At 50.3% G+C, this 20611-nt stretch overlaps 1 protein-coding gene across 1 annotated transcript; it reads right to left on the reverse strand.

Moving 5' to 3' along the window:
- Nucleotides 1-11173: 11173 nt before the first annotated feature.
- Nucleotides 11174-20373, reverse strand: LOC140720733 (uncharacterized). Its single transcript, XM_073035563.1, has 8 exons — nt 20307-20373; nt 19480-19551; nt 18214-18333; nt 16203-16319; nt 14819-14923; nt 13925-14067; nt 13342-13406; nt 11174-12052 (listed from the first exon to the last, which is right to left on the reverse strand). Exons 1-8 carry the CDS (start codon nt 20371-20373, stop codon nt 11860-11862), a joined length of 882 nt encoding a protein of 293 aa, XP_072891664.1. The 3' UTR covers nt 11174-11859.
- Between the last annotated feature and the right edge of the window lie 238 nt (nt 20374-20611).

A 20611-nucleotide genomic window follows, 5' to 3' on the forward strand; every position in this document is an offset into this window, starting at 1 on the left:
CTTTTTATTTCTGGCCACACCTGCACGTACACAGGTTTGCAGAAACGGCTCCCCCTTCGTTCCTATATACTGGTGTCTATAACATAGGCAACATAGAAACATAGAAAAACCTGTAGCACAATACAGGCCGTTAGGCCCAGAAATCCGTGCCGAACATGTCCCTAACTTAGAACGAACTAGGGTTTGCCCATAGACCAAAAACGAGGAAATCTGCAGATGCTGGAAATTCAAACAATACACACAAAATGCTGGTGGAACACAACAGGCCGGGCGGCATCTGTAAGGAGAAGCACTGTCGAAGTTTCGGGCCGAGACCTTTCGTCAGGACTAACTTCTAGGTGGGGCGACATTTCACCTGTGAGTCGGCTGGTGTGGTATACTGCGTCCGGTGCTCCCAGTGTGTCCTTTTGTATATTGGTGAGACCCGACGCAGACTGGGAGACCGTTTCGCTGAACACCTACGCTCGGTCCCCCAGAGAAAGCAGGATCTCCTAGTGGTCACACATCTTAATTCCACGTCCCATTCCCTGTCTGATATGTCTATCCATGGCCTCCTCTACTGTCAAAATGAATCCAAACTCAGGCTGGAGGAACAACACCTTATATACCGGCTTAGTAGCCTCCAACCTAATGGCATGAACATTGACTTCTCTAAATTCCGTTAATGCCCCTCCTCCCCTTCTTACCCCATCCCTGACATATTTAGTTGTTTGCCTGTTCTCCATCTCCCTCTGGTGCCCCGTCTTTCTTTCTCCCGAGGCCTTTCGTCCCATGATCCTTTCCCTTCTCCAGCTCTGTATCACTTTCTCCAATCACCTTTCCAGCTCTTGGCTTCATCCCACCCACTCCGGTCTTCTCCTATCATTTCTCATTTCCTACTCACCCCACTACTTTCAAATCTCTTACTATCTTTCCTTCCAGTTAGTCCTGGCGAAGGGTCTCGGCCCGAAGCGTTGACAGTGCTTCTTCCTATAGATGCTGCCTGGCCGTGTTCCACCGGCATTTTGTGTGTTTTGTTTACCCATAGACCTCTATTTTTCCAAGCTCCATGTAGCCAGCCTGGAGTCTCTCAAAAGCCCCTATCGTATCCGCCTCCACCAGCGCCGCCGGCAGCCCATTCCACGCACTCACCACTCTACGTACAAAAAAAAAACTTACCCTGACAATTCCACTGTACATACTTCCAAGCACCATAAATCAATGCGATTTTGTGCTAGACATTTCAGCCCTGGCAAAAGGGGTCTGACTGTTGACGCGATAAATGCCTCTCATTATCTTGTTCACATCTGTCTGTTCACCGCTCATCCACCGTCGCTCCAAGGAGAAAAGATGGAGTTCATTCAACCTCATAAGGCATGCTCTCCCATTCCAGCAACAATCTTGTATTTTGGGGCCCGCATACCATCGAGGAATCTGGTTCTCGTCCACAGTACCTCTTTTCCGTTCCCCTAACAAAGACAACCCTATCGATACAGCTCGTCAGATCTCACCCGCCTACCTGCTGAGCCACAGAACCGTAGTCACTGCCATTGACCTGATCGGTGAGACTTTCCCCTGCTTGGTCATTTGCACCTCTCTCCTCCCATCCAGAAGTCTCCAAAGTGGGATATCGTTACTTGTGCGGGTTGGTACAAGGGGTCTCTGCACTGGCTCGGGCTGTTTAACCCCTGTCACCTTCCTGTCTGTCACCCAGATTCCTGTATCCTACACCTTGAGTGTAAATACCTCTCTATATGCCCTCCCTATCACCCGCTCAGCTTCCCGAATGATCCCGAGTTCATCCAGTTCTAGTCCCAACTCTGTAACGCAGAGTGATAGAAGGTGCAGCTGGATAACTTTCCAGCGATAGGGGCTTTTAAGAGACTCCAGGCTGGCTGCATGTAGATCAGAAAAATATAGGTCTATGGGTAAACAACACACACAGAATGATAGTCAGTCCCCCTTTGCCAGAGCTGAAATGGATAGCACAAAAGCGCATTGATTTACGGTGCTTAGAAGTATGTACAGAGGAGCTGTCAGGGTAAGTTGTTTTTTTACATAGAGTGGTGTGTGCGTGGAATGGGCTGGCGGCGGCGGTGGTAGAAGCGGATGCGATAGGGTCATTTAAGAGACTCCAGGCTGACTGCATGGAGATCAGAAAAATATAGGTCTATGGGTAAACAACACACACAAAATGCTGGTGGAACACAGCAGGCCAGGCAGCATCTATAAGGAGAAGCGCCGTCGACATTTCGGGTCGAGTCCCTTCGTCAGGACTAACTTCCAGGTGAGGCGACGCTTCACCTGTGAGTCGGCTGGTGTGGTATACTGCGTCCGGTGCTCCCAGTCTGGCCTTTTATATATTGGTGAGACCCGACGCAGATTGGGAAACCGTTTCGCTGAACACCTACGCTCGGTCCGCCAGAGAAAGCAGGATCTCCTAGTGGTCACACATCTTAATTCCACGTCCCATTGTCACTCTGATATGTCTATCTATGGCCTCATCTACTGTCAAAATTAATCAAAATTCAGGTTGGAGGAACAATACCTTATATACCGGCTGGGTAGCCTCCAACCTGATGGCATGAACATTGACTTCTCTAACCCGTTAATGCCCCTCCTCCCCTTCTTACCCGATCCCTGACATATTTAGTTGTTTGCCTGTTCTCCATCTCCCTCTGGTGCCCCCCTGCCCTTTCTTTCTCCCGAGGCCTCCCGTCTCATGATCCTTTCCCTTCTCCAGCTCTGTATCACTTTCTCCAACTACCTTTCCAGCTCTTAGCTTCATCCCACCCCTTCCAGTCTTCTCCTATCATTTCTCATTTCCTACTCACCCCACTACTTTCAAATCTCTTACTATCTTTGCTTTCAGTTAGTCCTGACGAAGGGTCTCGGCCCGAAATGTCGATGGTGCTTCTCCTTATAGATGCTGCCTGGCCTGCTGTGTTCCACCAGCATTTTGTGTGTGTTGTTTACCCATAGACCTATATTTTTCTGATCTCCATGCAGTCAGCCTGGAGTCTCTTAAAAGACCCTATCGCATCCGCCTCCACCACCGCCGCCGCCAGCCCATTCTACGCACACACCACTCTATGTAAAAAAACAACCTACCCTGACAACTCCTCTGTACATACTTCTAAGCGCCGTAAATCAATGCGCTTTTGTGCTATCCATTTCAGCTCTGGCAAAGGGGGACTGACTATCATTCTGTGTGTGTTGTTTACCCATAGACCTATATTTTTCTGATCTACATGCAGCCAGCCTGGAGTCTCTTAAAAGACCCTATCGTATCCGCCTCCACCACCGCCGCCGCCAGCCCATTCCACGCACACACCACTCTACGTAAAAAAAAACCAACTTACCCTGACAGCTCCTCTGTACATACTTCTAAGCACCGTAAATCAATGCGCTTTTGTGCTATCCGTTTCAGCTCTGGCCAAGGGGGACTGACTATCCACACGATAAATGCCTCACATTATCTTGTACAAATTCATCTGTTCACCGCTCATCCTCAGTCGCTCTAAGGAGAAAAGATCGAGTTCATCCAACCTCATAAGGCATGCTTCCCAGTTCCAGCAACAATCTTGTATTTTGGGAACCATATACCATCGAGGAATCTCGTTCTCGTCCACAGTACTTATTTTCCGTTCCCTAACAAAGACAACCCTATCGATACAGCTCGTCAGATTTCACCCGCCTCCCTGCTGAACCACAGAACCATAGTCAGTGCCAGAGACCTGACCGGTGAATCTTTCCCCTGATTGGTCACTTGCACCTCTCTCCTCCCATCCAGAAGTATCCAAAGTGGTCTACCTGTTATTGAGCGGGTTGGCCACAAGGGGTCTCCGCATTTGTTCTGGCTGTGTAACCCCTTTCACGTTCCTGTCCGTCACCCAGTTTCCTGTATCCTACACCTTGAGTGTAAATAAATCTCTATATGTTCTCCCTATCACACCCGCAGCTTCCCGAATGATCCCGAGTTCGTCCAGTTCCAGTTCGAACTCTGTAACGCAGAGTGTTAGACGGTGCAGCTGGATGACTTTCGTACAGGTGAAGTTGTCAGCGACTCTGGAGGTCTCCATGCCCTCCCACAACCCATAAGGCAAGCAGTCAACTCTCCTGTCAGGCATGCTCACTGTTCTTTCTAACTGCAATTATAAACGAAACAATAAATAAATTGAAAGCAAATCTACCAACAGTTTTATGCCTTCTCTCACCCGAGACTCTCTTCTTTACAGCATCAAATTGATAAGACCTCTACCTTTCACTCAGACACTGTTTACTCGAACAATGTCCGCTGCGATTGCCCACCCCTTTACTCCGAGGTATCTTCCCTCTGCTCTGGTCCTTTATACGGATACAGAAATTCAAACAATGAAGGAAATTCACATCACACCTTCCCATCACCCAGACTCGCGGTCAGGCACAGATCGAAGCTTCTCCCTCCGGTCCCATCACACACTCCGGGTTCAGAAGCTGCTTTCCTCTCACAACACCCAGCACTCCGTCGTTCCAGTGGTCCTTCATTGTGTGTCTGTCTCGGAGACTGTGCGTGTGTTTGTGTTCAGATGGTGAGCAGTGAAGAGCGGAGAAGTGGGAGAGGTTGAGAGGGGAGGGCAGAGGGACGTGGTGTTGAGACAGTGGTCACTGGGAGAAAGCGGTGTAGAACTGCAAGACCGGCCTGTCCACACAGAGCAGTGAACAGGATCAGAACCGAGAGATCGACATCCAGAGGACGGGTTTGGGTTTTGTAACTCCAGACATCAACTGCCCCCCCCCCCTTCTCAGATTTCCAGATGAATAGAAGGGTGTAGAAGAGCAAGAGGGTTGATTGAACCGTGGAGATTTTAGGAGATGGAACGGGTCAGGGAGAAGGGCAGAGGTGATGGGGAAGGAGGAGGTGACGGAGACGGCAAGGAGTGCCGGAGACGGAGGGTTGATGGAGTCGGGGTGTGTAAAAGAAGAGGACCGTGATGGAAATGAAGGTAGGGGAAATCGGCATCGGCTGGAGGGTGTTGTGGTGTGGTGGTGTAACACCAGACGTCATCCTCTTTCCCACAATTCCACATTAACACAGAAAGGGAGCGTGGTTGAGGAGGGAAGGTATGACGAAAACGGGGGAAGGTGGTGACGTGGAGGATGTTCTGTCTGACTGTGGCGAGGTTGGTGGTCGAGGAACAAGGGGTTGACGACGAGGGGAGTCGTAGGGGAGGAAGGGGCTGACGGAGACAGGGTAGGGTGCAGACACTGCTGGTGGTGACAGAGACCGGCAGTGTATACAAGAGCGAGGGGGTCATGGAGATGGGCAAGGGTGATTGGAAGGGACAGAGTGACTGGAACCGAGAGTGGGGAAGAGGGAGGGACTGACAGAGATGGGGGCGGGGATGAGGAGGAGAAGTAGGAACAACTGACATGTGTAGCGGTGCACAGGAGGGAGGGAGTCATGGAGTCTGGTAGGATTTTAGTGGAGGGGAACGGTTCTGATGTCGGGGAGGGAGGAGATGACGGAGACGAAGGTGGTTGCAGTTGAGTAAGTACACGAGTGGGAAAGTCACGTTGCAGATGAAAAAGACGTTAGAGGGGGCACCATGTTCGGCTCTGCTCGCCCCCTTCTCTTCTGTAACCTCTATTTTCTCTGCCGATGTAAGAATCATCCTTCAGGTGGGTGAACCCTCGCAAGGCATCGTATTCCGAATGTGTTTCTAGTAGGGCACTGAAAACCTTTGCCACCAACAGGCTGGATTGTTCAAGGACTCGGTGGTGAGGAAGGCTAATAAAAGGTTCACATTCATTTCACGGGCAAGTATTTTATTTTAATGCTCTGGTGAGGCCTCATTTGGAGTGTGCTTCACTGTCACTTTCACTTTAAGACTCGGACTGCCAATTTCTGCCTGTCACATTCCTTCCTGGAATGTCTGTAATTAAATCGATTGGGCTGAGCACTCATTTGCTGAGATTTGATTGTGCTGAGATCCATTTCTAGCACTGTGCGTTGTGATTGACACTTCGGATGTAGTTACTGCCGTCGGTTATTTTGAGTCTGAGTCTGAGTTAATTCCAGACCTGACTCTGCACTTGGGTTGACACCATCCATAACTCCCTGGCCACAGAAGTTATTGTGACGTCAGGGGTTTGTGACGATTTTCTCTCTCATTGAACACGAGTAAATGTCTATAGATGACCGCTGGGGGCGCTCTGTCCGGTCGCATCACCGCCTGGTGTGGAGTCGACGACGCCCAGGGTGGCCAGAGACTGCAGAAGGATGCAGACTCAGCCAGTCCCGTCAAGGGAAACACCGCTCCCGCCGTCTCGTAGTTGAAACGGTGTTTATCACGATTGCGAGACGAACTCTTCCTGGACGATTTGCATTCGGTGCATTCGAACTTTCCAGAGTTCACCTTGTACACAACATGAGAGGCCACTTTCCTATCAAAAAGGGTTAGACAATCTCAACAGAAGTAAAATAAATCCAGTAGGTAACCCAGAGAGTTTTCTGGAAAAATATTCCAAATACTCCACTCTCTCCAAGGCCCGTGTCAGTCTCCAAACTAATCTCACTACGCCGATCACTCTCCACGACCCCGCCTTATTATCCAGACTAATCTCACTACGCCGATCACTCTCCACGACCCCGCCTTATTATCCAGACTAATCTCACTACGCCGATCACTCTCCACGACCCCGCCTTATTATCCAGACTAATCTCACTACACCGATCACTCTCCACGACCCCGCCTTATTATCCAGACTAATCCCACTACACCGATCACTCTCCACGACCCCGCCATATTATCCAGACTAATCTCACTACGCCGATCACTCTCCACGACCCCGCCTTATTATCCAGACTAATCTCACTACACCGATCAGTCTCCACGACCCCGCCTTATTATCCAGACTAATCTCACTACACCGATCACTCTCCACGACCCCGTCTTATTATCCAGACTAATCTCACTACACCGATCACTCTCCACGACCCCGCCTTATTATCCAGACTAATCTCACTACACCGATCACTCTCCACGACCCCGCCTTATTATCCAGACTAATCTCACTACACCGATCACTCTCCACGACCCCGCCTTATTATCCAGACTAATCTCACTACGCCGATCACTCTCCACGACCCCGCCTTATTATCCAGACTAATCTCACTACACCGATCACTCTCCACGACCCCGCCTTATTATCCAGACTAATCTCACTACACCGATCACTCTCCACGACCCCGCCTTATTATCCAGACTAATCTCACTACACCGATCACTCTCCACGACCCCGCCTTATTATCCAGACTAATCTCACTGCACCGATCAATCTCCACGACCCCGCCTTATTATCCAGACTAATATCACTACACCGATCACTCTCCACGACCCCGCCTTATTATCCAGACTAATCTCACTACACCGATCACTCTCCACGACCCCGCCTTATTATCCAGACTAATCTCACTACACCGATCACTCTCCACGACCCCGCCTTATTATCCAGACTAATCTCACTACACCGATCACTCTCCACGACCCCGCCTTATTATCCAGACTAATCTCACTACACCGATCACTTTCCACGACCCCGCCTTATTATCCAGACTAATCTCACTACACCGATCACTCTCCACGACCCCGCCTTATTATCCAGACTAATCCCACTACACCGATCACTCTCCACGACCCCGCCTTATTATCCAGACTAATCTCACTACACCGATCACTCTCCACGACCCCGCCTTATTATCCAGACTAATCTCACTACACCGATCACTCTCCACGACCCCGCCTTATTATCCAGACTAATCTCACTACACCGATCACTCTCCACGACCCCGCCTTATTATCCAGACTAATCCCACTACACCGATCACTCTCCACGACCCCGCCTTATTATCCAGACTAATCTCACTACACCGATCACTCTCCACGACCCCGCCTTATTATCCAGACTAATCTCACTACACCGATCACTCTCCACGACCCCGCCTTATTATCCAGACTAATCCCACTACACCGATCACTCTCCACGACCCCGCCTTATTATCCAGACTAATCTCACTACACCGATCACTCTCCACGACCCCGCCTTATTATCCAGACTAATCTCACTACACCGATCACTCTCCACGACCCCGCCTTATTTTCCAGACTAATCTCACTACACCGATCAGTCTCCACGACCCCGCCTTATTATCCAGACTAATCTCACTACACCGATCACTCTCCACGACCCCGCCTTATTATCCAGACTAATCTCACTACACCGATCACTCTCCACGACCCCGCCTTATTATCCAGACTAATCTCACTACACCGATCAGTCTCCACGACCCCGCCTTATTATCCAGACTAATCTCACTACACCGATCACTCTCCACGACCCCGCCTTATTATCCAGACTAATCTCACTACACCGATCACTCTCCACGACCCCGCCTTATTATCCAGACTAATCTCACTACACCGATCAGTCTCCACGACCCCGCCTTATTATCCAGACTAATCTCACTACACCGATCAGTCTCCACGACCCCGCCTTATTATCCAGACTAATCTCACTACACCGATCACTCTCCACGACCCCGCCTTATTATCCAGACTAAACTCACTGCACCTTTACGGGATTCAGCGGGTCACCGGGACGGGTTGTGGCGGTGGGAAGACAGGCGTTAACGGAGACGGTGATTTGTGCAGAGAGGGAGTGTGTCACGAAGACGGGGCAGCTTGTAAGGGAGGGACGGTGCCGGGGTCGGGAGTGTCGTAAAGGTGAGAGTTTGTGACGGAGAGAGGGAGTATTGCAGGAGAGCGAAGGTAGATTAAGTTGGGGAGGACACTTGGAGAGGGAGAGGATTATGCATACGGGGCGGACTGTGTCCTTGCTAAAGTGAAGAGCGTGACGGTGTGTCGGTATTGTTGGGCGGTGTGTTCATGTTATCCTGCAAGGCGTGTCGGTGCGCCGGTGTCACGGTGAGGGGCGCGTTCATGTCCCGTTGAGGGCTGTGTCGGTGTCACGGTGAGGGGGGTGTCTGTGTAGTAGTGAAGGCTGTGTCGGTGACACGGTGAGGGGGTGTGTCTGTGTAGTAGTGAGGGCTGTGTCGGTGACACGGTGAGGGGGTGTGTCTGTGTAGTAGTGAGGGCTGTGTCGGTGTCACGGTGAGGGGGGTGTCTGTGTAGTAGTGAGGGCTGTGTCGGTGTCACGGTGAGGGGGTGTCTGTGTAGTAGTGAGGGCTGTGTCGGTGTCACGGTGAGGGGGTGTCTGTGTAGTAGTGAGGGCTGTGTCGGTGTCACGGTGAGGGGTGTGTCTGTGTAGTAGTGAGGGCTGTGTCGGTGTCACGGTGAGGGGGGTGTCTGTGTAGTAGTGAAGGCTGTGTCGGTGACACGGTGAGGGGGTGTGTCTGTGTAGTAGTGAGGGCTGTGTCGGTGTCACGGTGAGGGGGGTGTCTGTGTAGTAGTGAGGGCTGTGTCGGTGTCACGGTGAGGGAAGTGCCTGTGTAGTAGTGAGGGATGTGTGGCTCGTTCACTGCCTATGTCGAGAGGTCGTTCCCTGAGTGTCTCAATGCAGCGTCATATTCCTTCATCTACCCCGTCCCCTGCGTTTCCCATCCCATGAGTCCAAAACGCTCCCTGACCCTCCTGTAGAGCAGTGAACGTCAATCACCGAACAGAGGAGACGCTTCGGCCAGCAATTTTGTGATATACCAATTAATCTAAATCCCTTCCGCCGACACACGTCCATCTCTATCAATTCCCTGCAAATCCACGTGCCTGTCAATGAGTCAGTGAAACGCCTCTGTCGATCTGCCCTCACCACCGTCTCTGATAGCACAGAACAATCACCCACCAGTCTCTGTGCGAATGAAAAACTTGTCAACCTCATCTCCTCTCAACTTACCCCTCTCACCTCAATGCATGCGCTCTTGTACTAGATATTTTTTATCCTGGGGGTAACAACACCGGTTGTCTGGTCCATCTGTGTCTGTTCTAGTGAGATAACCCTCTGGCAGTTGTCCCCTCCGCCTTCGCCGCTCCAGAGAAAAGAAACCGAAAATTCTGACCACTGCCTATAGATAGTCTCCTCTATACCGGGCAGCATCCTAGTGAATCCCCACTGTATCCTCCCCAGAGACACTCACACTTCCTTTAACGGAGCGTCCAGAAATTAATCAGGAATCTCCGAAACGTCAAACCCAGTCCCAACTCCTATCTGCTCCGCCCCTTGGTTACCCGGTTCTCTTCCCCATTCACAGTGTGTGGTCCCCAATCCTCTACACTGAAGTTCCTCTCTCCTTCCAAACCTCCCACAATTCTTATGAAACAGCGCCTGGCCTCCAACTTAGCAGGTACATCTTTGCCAGAAAACAACCTGGCCGAATCCGCACTTGCCAGATTATTCCTGACGCCAAACATATTGGCCTTCATTCAATTTATAAACTAAACTCGAGGAGTAGTCAGCGTGGCTTTTTAAAGGGCAGGTCGTTCCATACAAGTATATGGATTTCAGCAAGGCATTTGATAAGGTAACCCGTGCAGGTCTTGCTGAGAAAGTAAGGAGGCATAGGATCCAAGAGGGCATTGCCCACAGAAGGTAAAGCGTGCTGTTAGACAGGTCATATTCTGCAAGGAGGTCGGTCACCAGTGGAGTGTCTCGGGGATCCCTTCAGGGGCCCTTACTCTTCGTGATTTTTATAAATGAACTGGATGAGGAAGTGGAGGGATGGGTTAGCACGTTTGCTGATGACACATTCTGGATACTGTGGGGGGATGTCAGAGGTAACAGCGGGACATTGGTAGGATGCAAAACTGAGCAAGAAAGTGGCAGATGTCCAACCCAGATAAGTGTGAAATGGCTAATTTTTGTTGATCTTCTCTATCAACTTACCAACCAGTAGAAAGGCAGGATGCAGAGGGACAGACAGAATAGTAGAATGTTCAACAAATTGGCAAATGAAACACAATATTGGAAAATGCACGGTCGTGCACATTGGTTGTAGAAATAAATGTGCGGACTATTGCATCAACGGTAAGTAATTTCAAAACACAGAGAGGCAATGGAACATCTTATTCCACTGCGCCATCACATCTTTCAACGCACGAGAACTAACTCCACATTTTTGCGGTATTTATTAATATTTTTAGTTTACATTAATTTTACATTCTTGCGCCGCACTGATGCTGCAAAACGAGAAATTCTCGGCCATGTAAGTCTTAGAAAATAAATCAAATGGAGATTCCAGTAGGAAACACCCGATGCGACCCGCTGGTCTTCACTGGTCAGGGCACTGAGTACAGGTGTCGGGAGGTCACGTTGCCGTGGTACAGGACGTCAGTGAGCCCGCACAGTTTTGGTCGCCCTGTTCTGGGGGAAATGACATTGATCCGGAAAGAATGTACAGGGAGATATACAGGAATATTGCCGGGACTCGAGTAACAGAGATGGAGAGAGGAAGGAGTCTTTATTCGCTGCAGCGTAGTTGGAACCTTAAGGAGTTGCATAAACTCAAGAGGGGCACAGACAGACGGTAGAGGGAACGGAGTGGAGAAGGACAAAGTGCGGTAGGGAAGGGGGAAAGGGAGACAAAAAGAAAGAGGGTGGAAGGGGGAGTGGTGAAATAGCGGGCGTAGAAAGGTCGAGGAAGTAGGATGAGGAGAGAGGGAGAAAGTTAGAGGGAGTGAGCAAGAGCGGGTTGGGGGAGCTATGGCAAGAAAGAAGAGGATAGATGGAGAACGGGGTTTGTCCATGTGTGGTGGGGAGAATGGGGTTGCGAAAAGAGGAGAATAGAGTAGCAGGTAGCGGCAGAGACTGCAGGGAGGATTTTGAGTGGATGGGCTGAGTGAGAGTGGAGGAGAGATAAGGAAGGGAAAGACAGGGTAATCATTTGATTCAAGTCGGCTCTTCTGGCTGTTGACAGAGAAGCTGAATGTTTGCAGGGATCTCCGGCCAGCAGGGGGCAGGCTTCTCGCAGATGAAATGGTGATTATCATCAAGGCAATTGTCACTCCCTCCACTCGATGTGCATGCACGGCAGGAGCACCTTCCGGAAGACACATTGTACAGCAGACCAGTGGCATCATCCCTATCAATAAATGGTTAAAAAAATTGAAAAGAGACGAAGCAGATCCGGCGGAACACGAGCCCATCGCCAAACTAATCCCATTAAATCCGGGCAATCACCACAGCCTTGTGTCGTTCCCAAAATAATCCCAGTGTCCCAATGTCTCCCCACTGCTCTGTGTCAGTCGACAGATTAATCCAACTACACCACCTCCCCCACAGCCTCCGTTCGGTCGTCCCGCGGTCTGCACAGTCCGGTGGCAGTCCCAGTGCGAGTAGAACACACCCATTTATCCCGTCAGATCTATTTCAGTCCCCAAACAAATCCAAGAATCCCAACCCCCCAGAGACGTACGCGGTTCCGGAATTAATCCCGTCGGTACAATCTGATCCTGCAACCCTCTGTCGGTCCCAAAATACATCCCACGGCTCCTCTCCCGCCCGACAGTTTATGTCCGTCTCCAGGTTAATCCCATTGCCTCTCACTGCTCCTTCAGCCCTGCGTCAGTCAGCAGACTGGACCCACTGACCGAATCTGTACCCATATCCCCGTATCGGTCTCCAATCTAATCCAGTTGTCCCACTCTCTCCACCCAGATCAGTGTCAGACCCAGAACTAATCCAGTTGCCCCACTCTCTCCACCCCAGATCAGTGTCAGACCCCAAACTGATCCTGTTGTCCCACTCTCTCCCCTCAGATCAGTGTCAGACCCCAAACTGATCCTGTTGTCCCACTCTCTCCCCCCAGATCAGTGTCAGACCCCAAACTGATCCAGTTGTCCCACTCTCTCCCCCCAGATCAGTGTCAGACCCCAAACTAATCCTGTTGTCCCACTCTCTCCCCTCAGATCAGTGTCAGACCCCAAACTGATCCTGTTGTCCCACTCTCTCCCCCCAGATCAGTGTCAGACCCCAAACTGATCCTGTTGTCCCACTCTCTCCCCCCAGATCAATGTCAGACCCCAAACTGATCCTGTTGTCCCACTCTCTCCCCCCAGATCAGTGTCAGACTCCAAACTAATTCCACTGCATCTCCCAATCACCGCAGTCCTGCGTCAGTACCCAAAATAATCCCAGAGAAATTATTTCCGGAGCCCACTGACAATCGTCAAAAGTATTTCACTGCCCTGTCCGAGACAGACAAGTATCGCTCCCTAAAATATTCCACTTGTATCATCCTCTCCCGACAACAAATTCCAGTAACCCACCCTCTTCTCACAAACCTACTTTTGTCCGCAAACTAATCCCATTTTCTCCCCTCAAGACAGTGTCATTCCCCATCTCAAATTCACATATCAGTACAAATCTCACCCGTTCGCGCATTTTCCAACCCAGTAAGTAACGTTCCAACGGACAAGAGAGTGGAAAACAAAACTCTGTAAAATTAAATTCCTTTGATTAATGCCGAAAATCGAAAACCGTTTACGGCAGAGTGTGATGGGATGGTGCGGAGGGAGATTCACTCTGTCTCTGACCCCGGGAGTGCGTGATGAGATGGTGTGGAGGGAGCTTCAGTCTGTGTGTAACCCCGGTAGTATCTGATTGTATGGTGTGGAGGGAGTTTCGCCATGTGTCTGATCCCGGGAGTGTGTGATAGGACGGTGTGGAGGGAGAGTCACTCTGTGTCTGACCCCGGTAGTGTGTGATGGGAGGGTATGGAGGAAGATTAACTCTGTCTCTGACCCCGGGAGTGTGTGATGGGTGGGTGTGGAGGGAGATTCACCATGTGTGTGACCCCGGGAGTGTGTGATGGGACGGTGTGGAGGGAGATTCACTCTGTGTCTGACCCCGGGAGTGTGTGGATGGGACGGTGTGGAGGGAGTTTCACTCTGTGTCTGAGGGTGTGTGATGATGCCTGTGTTACTGTGGAATCTTCTCGTGCTGGGTCACATACCGCTTCATCCCTCGAATTGACTTCGACCATCCTGAAGTCACGGTTTGAACATTCTTGCATCGCTCTGTAGAAAGATGTTGTAAACTTGGATACGTAATAACGCCGGTCTGTATTTGTGACACAGTCCTTTGAACACGTTTGCCCTGGAAATCAGGAACAAGAAACAATGAGACACAAAGTGAATCTCCCTGCACACTTTCCTATCGCACACGCCCGGGGAGAGACACAAAATGAAGTTCCCTCCACATCTTCCCATCACAGATTGACAGGATCAGGCACAGAGTGAAGTTCCCTCCAAATCATCCATCACAGACTCTCCAGTCAGGCACAGAATGAGGCTACTTCTACCCCTCCACTGATAAACTCACGGAGACAGACACAGAAGTATCCTCGCGCTACACCACCCTATCACACACACAGTGTGTCAGAAACAAAGCGATGCTTCCTCCACACCGTCCCATCAAAGTCCCCCGAATCAAACACGAAGTGAAGCTCCCTCCGGGGTCAGAATCTGGGTGTTACTCCCGCCACACCGTTTCACGACAGATGCCCGGGGTCAGACACAGAGTGAAACTCCCTCCACACCGTCCCATCACAGACCCCAGGGTCAGACACAGAGTGAATATCCCTCCACACTGCCCCATCACACACTCCCAGGGTCAAACACAAAGTGAATCCCCCTCCACAATTTTCCATCACACTGTCCTGGATTCAGTGATAGAGTGAAACTTCCTCCACGCAGCCCCATCACACACTCACCGGCTTAAAGACAGAGTGAATCACCCTCCATACCATTTCTTCACACAATCCCGTTGTCAAGCATAGAGTGACGCTTTTTCTCTCCATGCCTGCCCTGTGATGAGTAGCGGGTGAAAGAGGGGGATGATGTCTCACCTCTTCTGCTGGTCAAAAATTCGCAGATTTGAGACTTGGTTTTGTTGACAGATCTGTACTTCATTTTCATCTGAGTGAACTTGTGACGGAAATTGTTGTGAATTCCTTTAAGAAAAGACAGATTACAGCAAAGCTAAGAAAGCTTGGTTGGAAGGGTTGCGTTTAACTCATGGCAGTTTCGGTCGGAGATGAGCTTAGACTGACGAATCTGTGATACTGAGAGAGATGGTGAAGGATGGTTAGCGTTTACAGTGACACGTGAGTCAGTGTCACGCTACCGAACGGGTCACAGAGAGTGTTGTGTCAGTATCACGGTGAAGGTTGTCACAGTGAAGTATGTGCTGGTGGCACAGTGAGAGGCGTCGGCGCCACCTTGAGGGGCGTGTCTGTGTCACTCTGAGGGGTTATCAATGTCCCGGTGAAGGTTTTGTTGTTGTTACCATGGGGGGTCTGCGACAGTGTCGTGCGGAGCATGTCCGGTTGCTGTGAGGGACGTGTCGGTGTGACGTTGATAGTAGTTTCTGTGCCCCGGCGAGAGGTGTGCCGGATCACAATGAAGTGTATCTCGATGTCCAGACGAGGCGAATATCAGAGTGAGGGGTGTGCTGGTCTCACAGAGAGGGGTATGTCTGTTTCACTGAGAGAGACATGTCATGCTCTCGTTGTGTGTGAGAGTGTCACGCTGAGCATTCCGACGGTATCACGGAGAGTACTATGTCGGTGTCATTGTGAATTCAGGTCTCGGTATCACGTTCAGGGTTATGCCTTAGTCAGGGTGAGGTGTGGGTAATTGCGTCAGTGAGCGGTGCATCGGTGTTATGTTGAGGGGTGATACTGTCTCGGTAAGGACTGTTCCAATTACTTCTGAGTCTTTGTCGCGATGCGCAGCGGAGCGGATCACGTTGAGGAGCGTGATGGTGTCACGGTGTACGGTACCTCAGTGTCACGGTGAAGAGCGTGTCGGTGTCACTGTGAGGTATGTTTCGGTGTCGCCTTGAGGAGTTGATCAGTAATACCGTCAGAGGCATATCTATATTACAGTGAGGGGTACGTTGCGGTCAGTGTGACTTCCATGTGTGTGTCACGGCGATGGTCGTGTCAGTGTCGCGGTCAGGAGTGTTCTTGTGTCTCGTTGAAGTTCGTGATAGTGACAGCATTGTTGATGTTATGGTGAATGGCGTGACTGTGTCAGGACGAGTCTTGATTGTGTTACGGTAAAGGCCGTGTTTTTATCACGGTTAGGGGTGCGTCCGTGTTGTGGTGAGGCGTTTTAGTCGGTGTTACGGTAAGCGCCGTGTCGGTGTCACTGTGGTGTTTTACAATAACAATTAATTCCACTCTCTTTATTTACGTTCTGACTCCACCCGGAGCCCGTTCCACTCACCAAGGATCGAGAGACCGACCACTATCATGATGAGGGCGGACGTAACTAGGCAGAGTAGGCAGATCAGACGGTACCGTCTATTTCCGATCTTCACTTTCGACTTCCGTTCTTGCGCAGCTGTGGAGAGACCACACCAGCATAAGACCATAAGATATAGTAGCAGAATTAGGCGATTAGGACCATCGAGTCTGCCCCGCCATTCAATTATGGGCCGAAGGAATTCTTCCTGTCATCCCCACTCCCCTCCCGACTGCTGATACCCATTAATTCGCGGGATAATCAAGAGCCTATCTGTATCTGCACCCAATAATTTTGCTTTCATAGACGCTTGTGGCAACATATTCCACAGATTTAACAGCCTCTGAATAAAGTAATTTCTCCGCATGTCAGTTCTAAAAGGACGTCGTTCAATCCGGAAGTCGTGGTCACTTGTCCGAGAGTAGCTTACCATTGAAATAATATTTCCATATCTAATATGTTCAGGTTTTGAAGATTCGGTAAGTTTCTATGAGAGGCCCCCTCATTCCCCTGAACTCCAGGGAATACAGCCCAAGAGCTGCCGGATGTTCCTCATACAGCGACCCTCTCATTCCTGGAGGTATTCTCCTGAATCTTCTCTGAACCCTTTCCAATGCCAATATTTATGAGAAGCCCAAAGCTGCACACAATACTCTCAGTGTGGTCTCACGGTGCCTTTTGGTGCCTCAACATCACATCCCTGCTCTTATATTCTGTACCTGAATGTCAACATTTCATTCGCTTTCTTCACCACCAACTGAACTTGGGGGTTAACCTTTAGGGTCTCTTGCAAAACTACTCCCAAATGCCTTTGCAACTCTGCATTTTGAATTCTCTCACCATCTAAATAATAGTCTTTTTGTTTATTTCATCTTCCAAAGTGCATGTCCATACAATTTCCAACGTTGTGTCTCATTTGCCACTTCTTTGCCCATTCCCCTAAACTATCTGCGTCCCTCTGTAAGCTCTCTGTTTCCTCAACACTTCCCGCTCCTCCACCTTTCTTTGTATAATCGGCGAATTCTGCACAAGTCCATGACTCACATGGTCCAAATCTTTGACAGACATTGTAGAATTCAGCGGTCCCAACACCGACCCCTGTGGAACTCCACTGGTAACCGGCAGCCAGCCAAAATAGGATCCCTTCATTCCCACACTCTCTTTTCTGCCGATCAGCCAATGCTCCACCCGTGCTAGAAACTTCTCTGTAATTCTACGGGCTCTGCTCTTCCTAAGCAACCTCATGTGCGGTACATTGTCAAAGGCCTTCTAAAAATCCAAAAACACTATCGATTCCTGAAAGATCATTGTTGACGCCTCGGCAATCTCTCTGCCTACTACCTTCAGAACCCGAGGGTGCATTCCATCAGGTCCATGAGATTTAATCCCGTGGTCCAAGTCACTGACATGCTCAGTTACCTTCTGCCGTAATCGCTCAGAGTCCAAATTCCTGGACTCGGCAAAGGCTGAGAAGTGTCTGACTGATTCCCGATGTGTTTTACTCTCTCCTACGCGATTGATTAAATTGGAGTTCTGGGTGTTGTCTCCGTCAACTTCATTTCGGAGCTTGACTGGGTCCCTCAGGGGAAGCTTATCCAGATGATTATGATACAGGGGATCCATGGGGAATCGGCCGTCTGGATTCAGAGTTTATTATTTTTTCACAGTTGTATTATTGTCTGCCCACTTTTTGTTCTTTTTCCACAAATCGGATACATGACGGGCTAAACTCTTAAATTCTCCAGCCAGATCTGTGACTGATCTACTGTCGCATTGAACTTTTTAATTTGGCAGTTTTCAACATGATCCACAAGAGTACCCATCTTTACATCATGTGCAACTCACAAACACACCCATCTACAAATTCAACCCGATCATTTATACACATTACAGACAGGAGATGGAACGAGCTCGCAGATGAATTAAAATTTGAAACACTTGGGCAAATGACACCGGACGCTTTCAGAATGGCGTCACTACTGTGAACTCTGACCTGTTTGTGCAGTAGTTGGCATCCCTCCGGGTCCCGAGGTGATGTGAGCATTGTCTTCCTCATCGATGAGGGGATCGTCTCTCCGAAAGTTCAGCTCTGAGTAGGTGGAGATCAAACCATCTGGGAGAGAGAGTCGGACAGGCCGGTCAGGGAGAGAATGAGACAACGGTAGAGAATGAGGGAAAGAGTCGCGGAGAGAGAGAAGAGACAACAGAGGAGAGAGAGGAGTAAGCGAGAGGGAGAGAGGGGTAATCGGGGGAATGTGAAAGAGAGGGAGCAGAGAGTGTGGGAAAGGGGAAAATGGGGAAAGGTAAGCAGATAGAGGGGAATGTCAACGCAGAGAGCAGGAGTCGTAGAAGGGGAGAGATGTGGAAAAGAGAGAGAAGAGTTGGGAATGGGGAGAAAGCGTGAGAGTGTGCGGTAGGGAAAGGAAATAGTGGAGGAAAAAAAGAGGATCAGAGAGGATCAGTGTGTGAGAGATAGGGGAATGAAGGAGGCAGGGGAGAGAGAGGAAAGAGAGTGATGAGAGAGTTGGTTTGGAACGGTGTCAGTGTTATAAACATTTTATAAAGTTCTCGTTCCTCTCTGACTCCTGCCACTCTCCTCCCTCCTCGCCACTCTTCCCAAGGTGTTTCCTGCTCACCGGCCATGCCACAGCACTCCCTGCTCCCGCACCCGCCCCATCACACAGCTCCCCTCAGTGCCCCCAGTTTAACCCCCTCTCACGGTACTGACACCACACAAAAAAAATTCATGGGATTTTCTGCACCGACCCCACCCAGAGAAACTCCTCATTCCTTTCCACAGTCCTCCCTCTGTACAACCACGCCTGTTGCTCTGTCTCCACCCCGACCCATCCCAGAGCGCTCCTTCCTCACCGACCCTCCCATAGAGTCCGTCTCTCATTCCTTTCCACAGCCCTCCCTCTGTACAACCCCGCCTGCTGCTCTGTCTCCACCCCGACCCTTCCCAGAGCGCTCTCCCTCCTCACCGACCCTCCCATAGAGCCCGTCTCTCATTCCTTTCCACAGCCCTCCCTCTGTACAACCCCGTCTGTTGTTCTGCCTCCACTCCGACCCTTCCCAGAGCGATCCTTCCTCACCGACCTACCCATAGAGCCCGTCTCTCATCCAGTCTCGCACGCATTGCTCCTGACCTATTGACTAATAGGGAACAATCAGGGTTAACTGTGCGCTTGGGATGAGATTTCTCGACAGGAAGATGCACATCATCTGATCAGAGTCAAACCAATAAAGTGAAACTGACCTCCTTTCCTCCGGACCTGGGGAGCAGAGAGGGATTTAAAATGAAGTTCCACATACGATACATCAGGTTTAGCTGGGGACAGAACAGTGAGAGTCAGAAACAGGGTGAGGCTCCCTCCACACCGTCCCATCACACACTCCCGGGGTTAGACACAGAGTGAATCTCTCTCCACACCGTCCCATCACCCACTCCCGGGGTCAGACACAGAGTTAAATCTTCCTTCACTCTGTCCCATAATGGGGGACAGACTGCTCTTTGGAGCGTACAAGCTTGTGGGGGTCTTGGCAGAGGTATTTAAAATTATGAGGGGGATCGAGTTGATGTGGATAGGCTTTTTCCATTGAGAGCAGGGGAGATTCGAACAAGAGGACATGATTTGAGAGTTAGGGGGCAAAAGTTTAAGAATAGTAGGAAGGGGAATTTCTTTACTCAGAGAGTGGTAGCTGTATGGAACGAGCTTCCAGTAGAAGTGGTAGAGGCAGGTTCGGTATTGTCATTTAAAGTGAAATTGGATAGGCATATGGATATGAAAGAAATGGAGGCTTATGTGCTGAGTGCGGGCCAGTGGGACTAGGTGAGAGTAAGCATTCGGCACGGACTGGAAGGGCCGAAACGGCCTGTTAACGTGCTGTAATTGTTATATGGTTGTTATATGGTTTATATTATACAGTCCCGTGATCAGAAAAGGAGTGACGCTCCCTCCACTCCGTCCCATCACACACTACCGGAGTCAGACACAGAGTGAAGCTCACTCTACACCCGCCATTACAAACTCCACGGGTTAGAAAGAGACTGAAACCCCCTCACTCCATCTCTGCCCCACTCACCTCCCGATGGAGACAGTGAGTCTGGTTTTACGAACTGCTTTTTCATGTAGGTCTCGCTCTTGGCCATCCTGTCGCTGGCCCTCTGCGTCTCTGAGCTCAGCGAGGGGAAGCAACCGTTGTCAGAGGAAGCCTGTGTTGACAAGTGGATCAGAACGAGACCAGCAAACAACGGATGAGCAGCCGAAGAAGAGGAGAGCCGACAGCAGAGGGACGAAGCGCTGGGGACGAGGGAGATTGAGGGTGTGAGAGGGGGTAGTCTGTAGCGATTAGAGTGGCGCGGGGAGAAGAGTAGTGCAAGTGGAGAG

Source organism: Hemitrygon akajei, unplaced genomic scaffold (assembly GCF_048418815.1).
Source record: "Hemitrygon akajei unplaced genomic scaffold, sHemAka1.3 Scf000046, whole genome shotgun sequence".
NCBI lineage: Eukaryota > Metazoa > Chordata > Chondrichthyes > Myliobatiformes > Dasyatidae > Hemitrygon > Hemitrygon akajei.

Bases quoted from the DNA above. Each gene is read 5' to 3' on its own strand.
- LOC140720733 (XM_073035563.1), bottom strand. From the start codon at position 20,373: ATGGCCAAGAGCGAGACCTACATGAAAAAGCAGTTCGTAAAACCAGAC. The intron at 14,068-14,818 runs GTGAGACATCAT...CCTGATTTCCAG, and splicing joins ATTTTTGACCAGCAGAAGAG to GGCAAACGTGTTCAAAGGAC. The intron at 13,407-13,924 runs GTATGTGACCCA...TTAATTTTACAG, and splicing joins TCAATTCGAGGGATGAAGCG to AGTTTTGTTTTCCACTCTCT.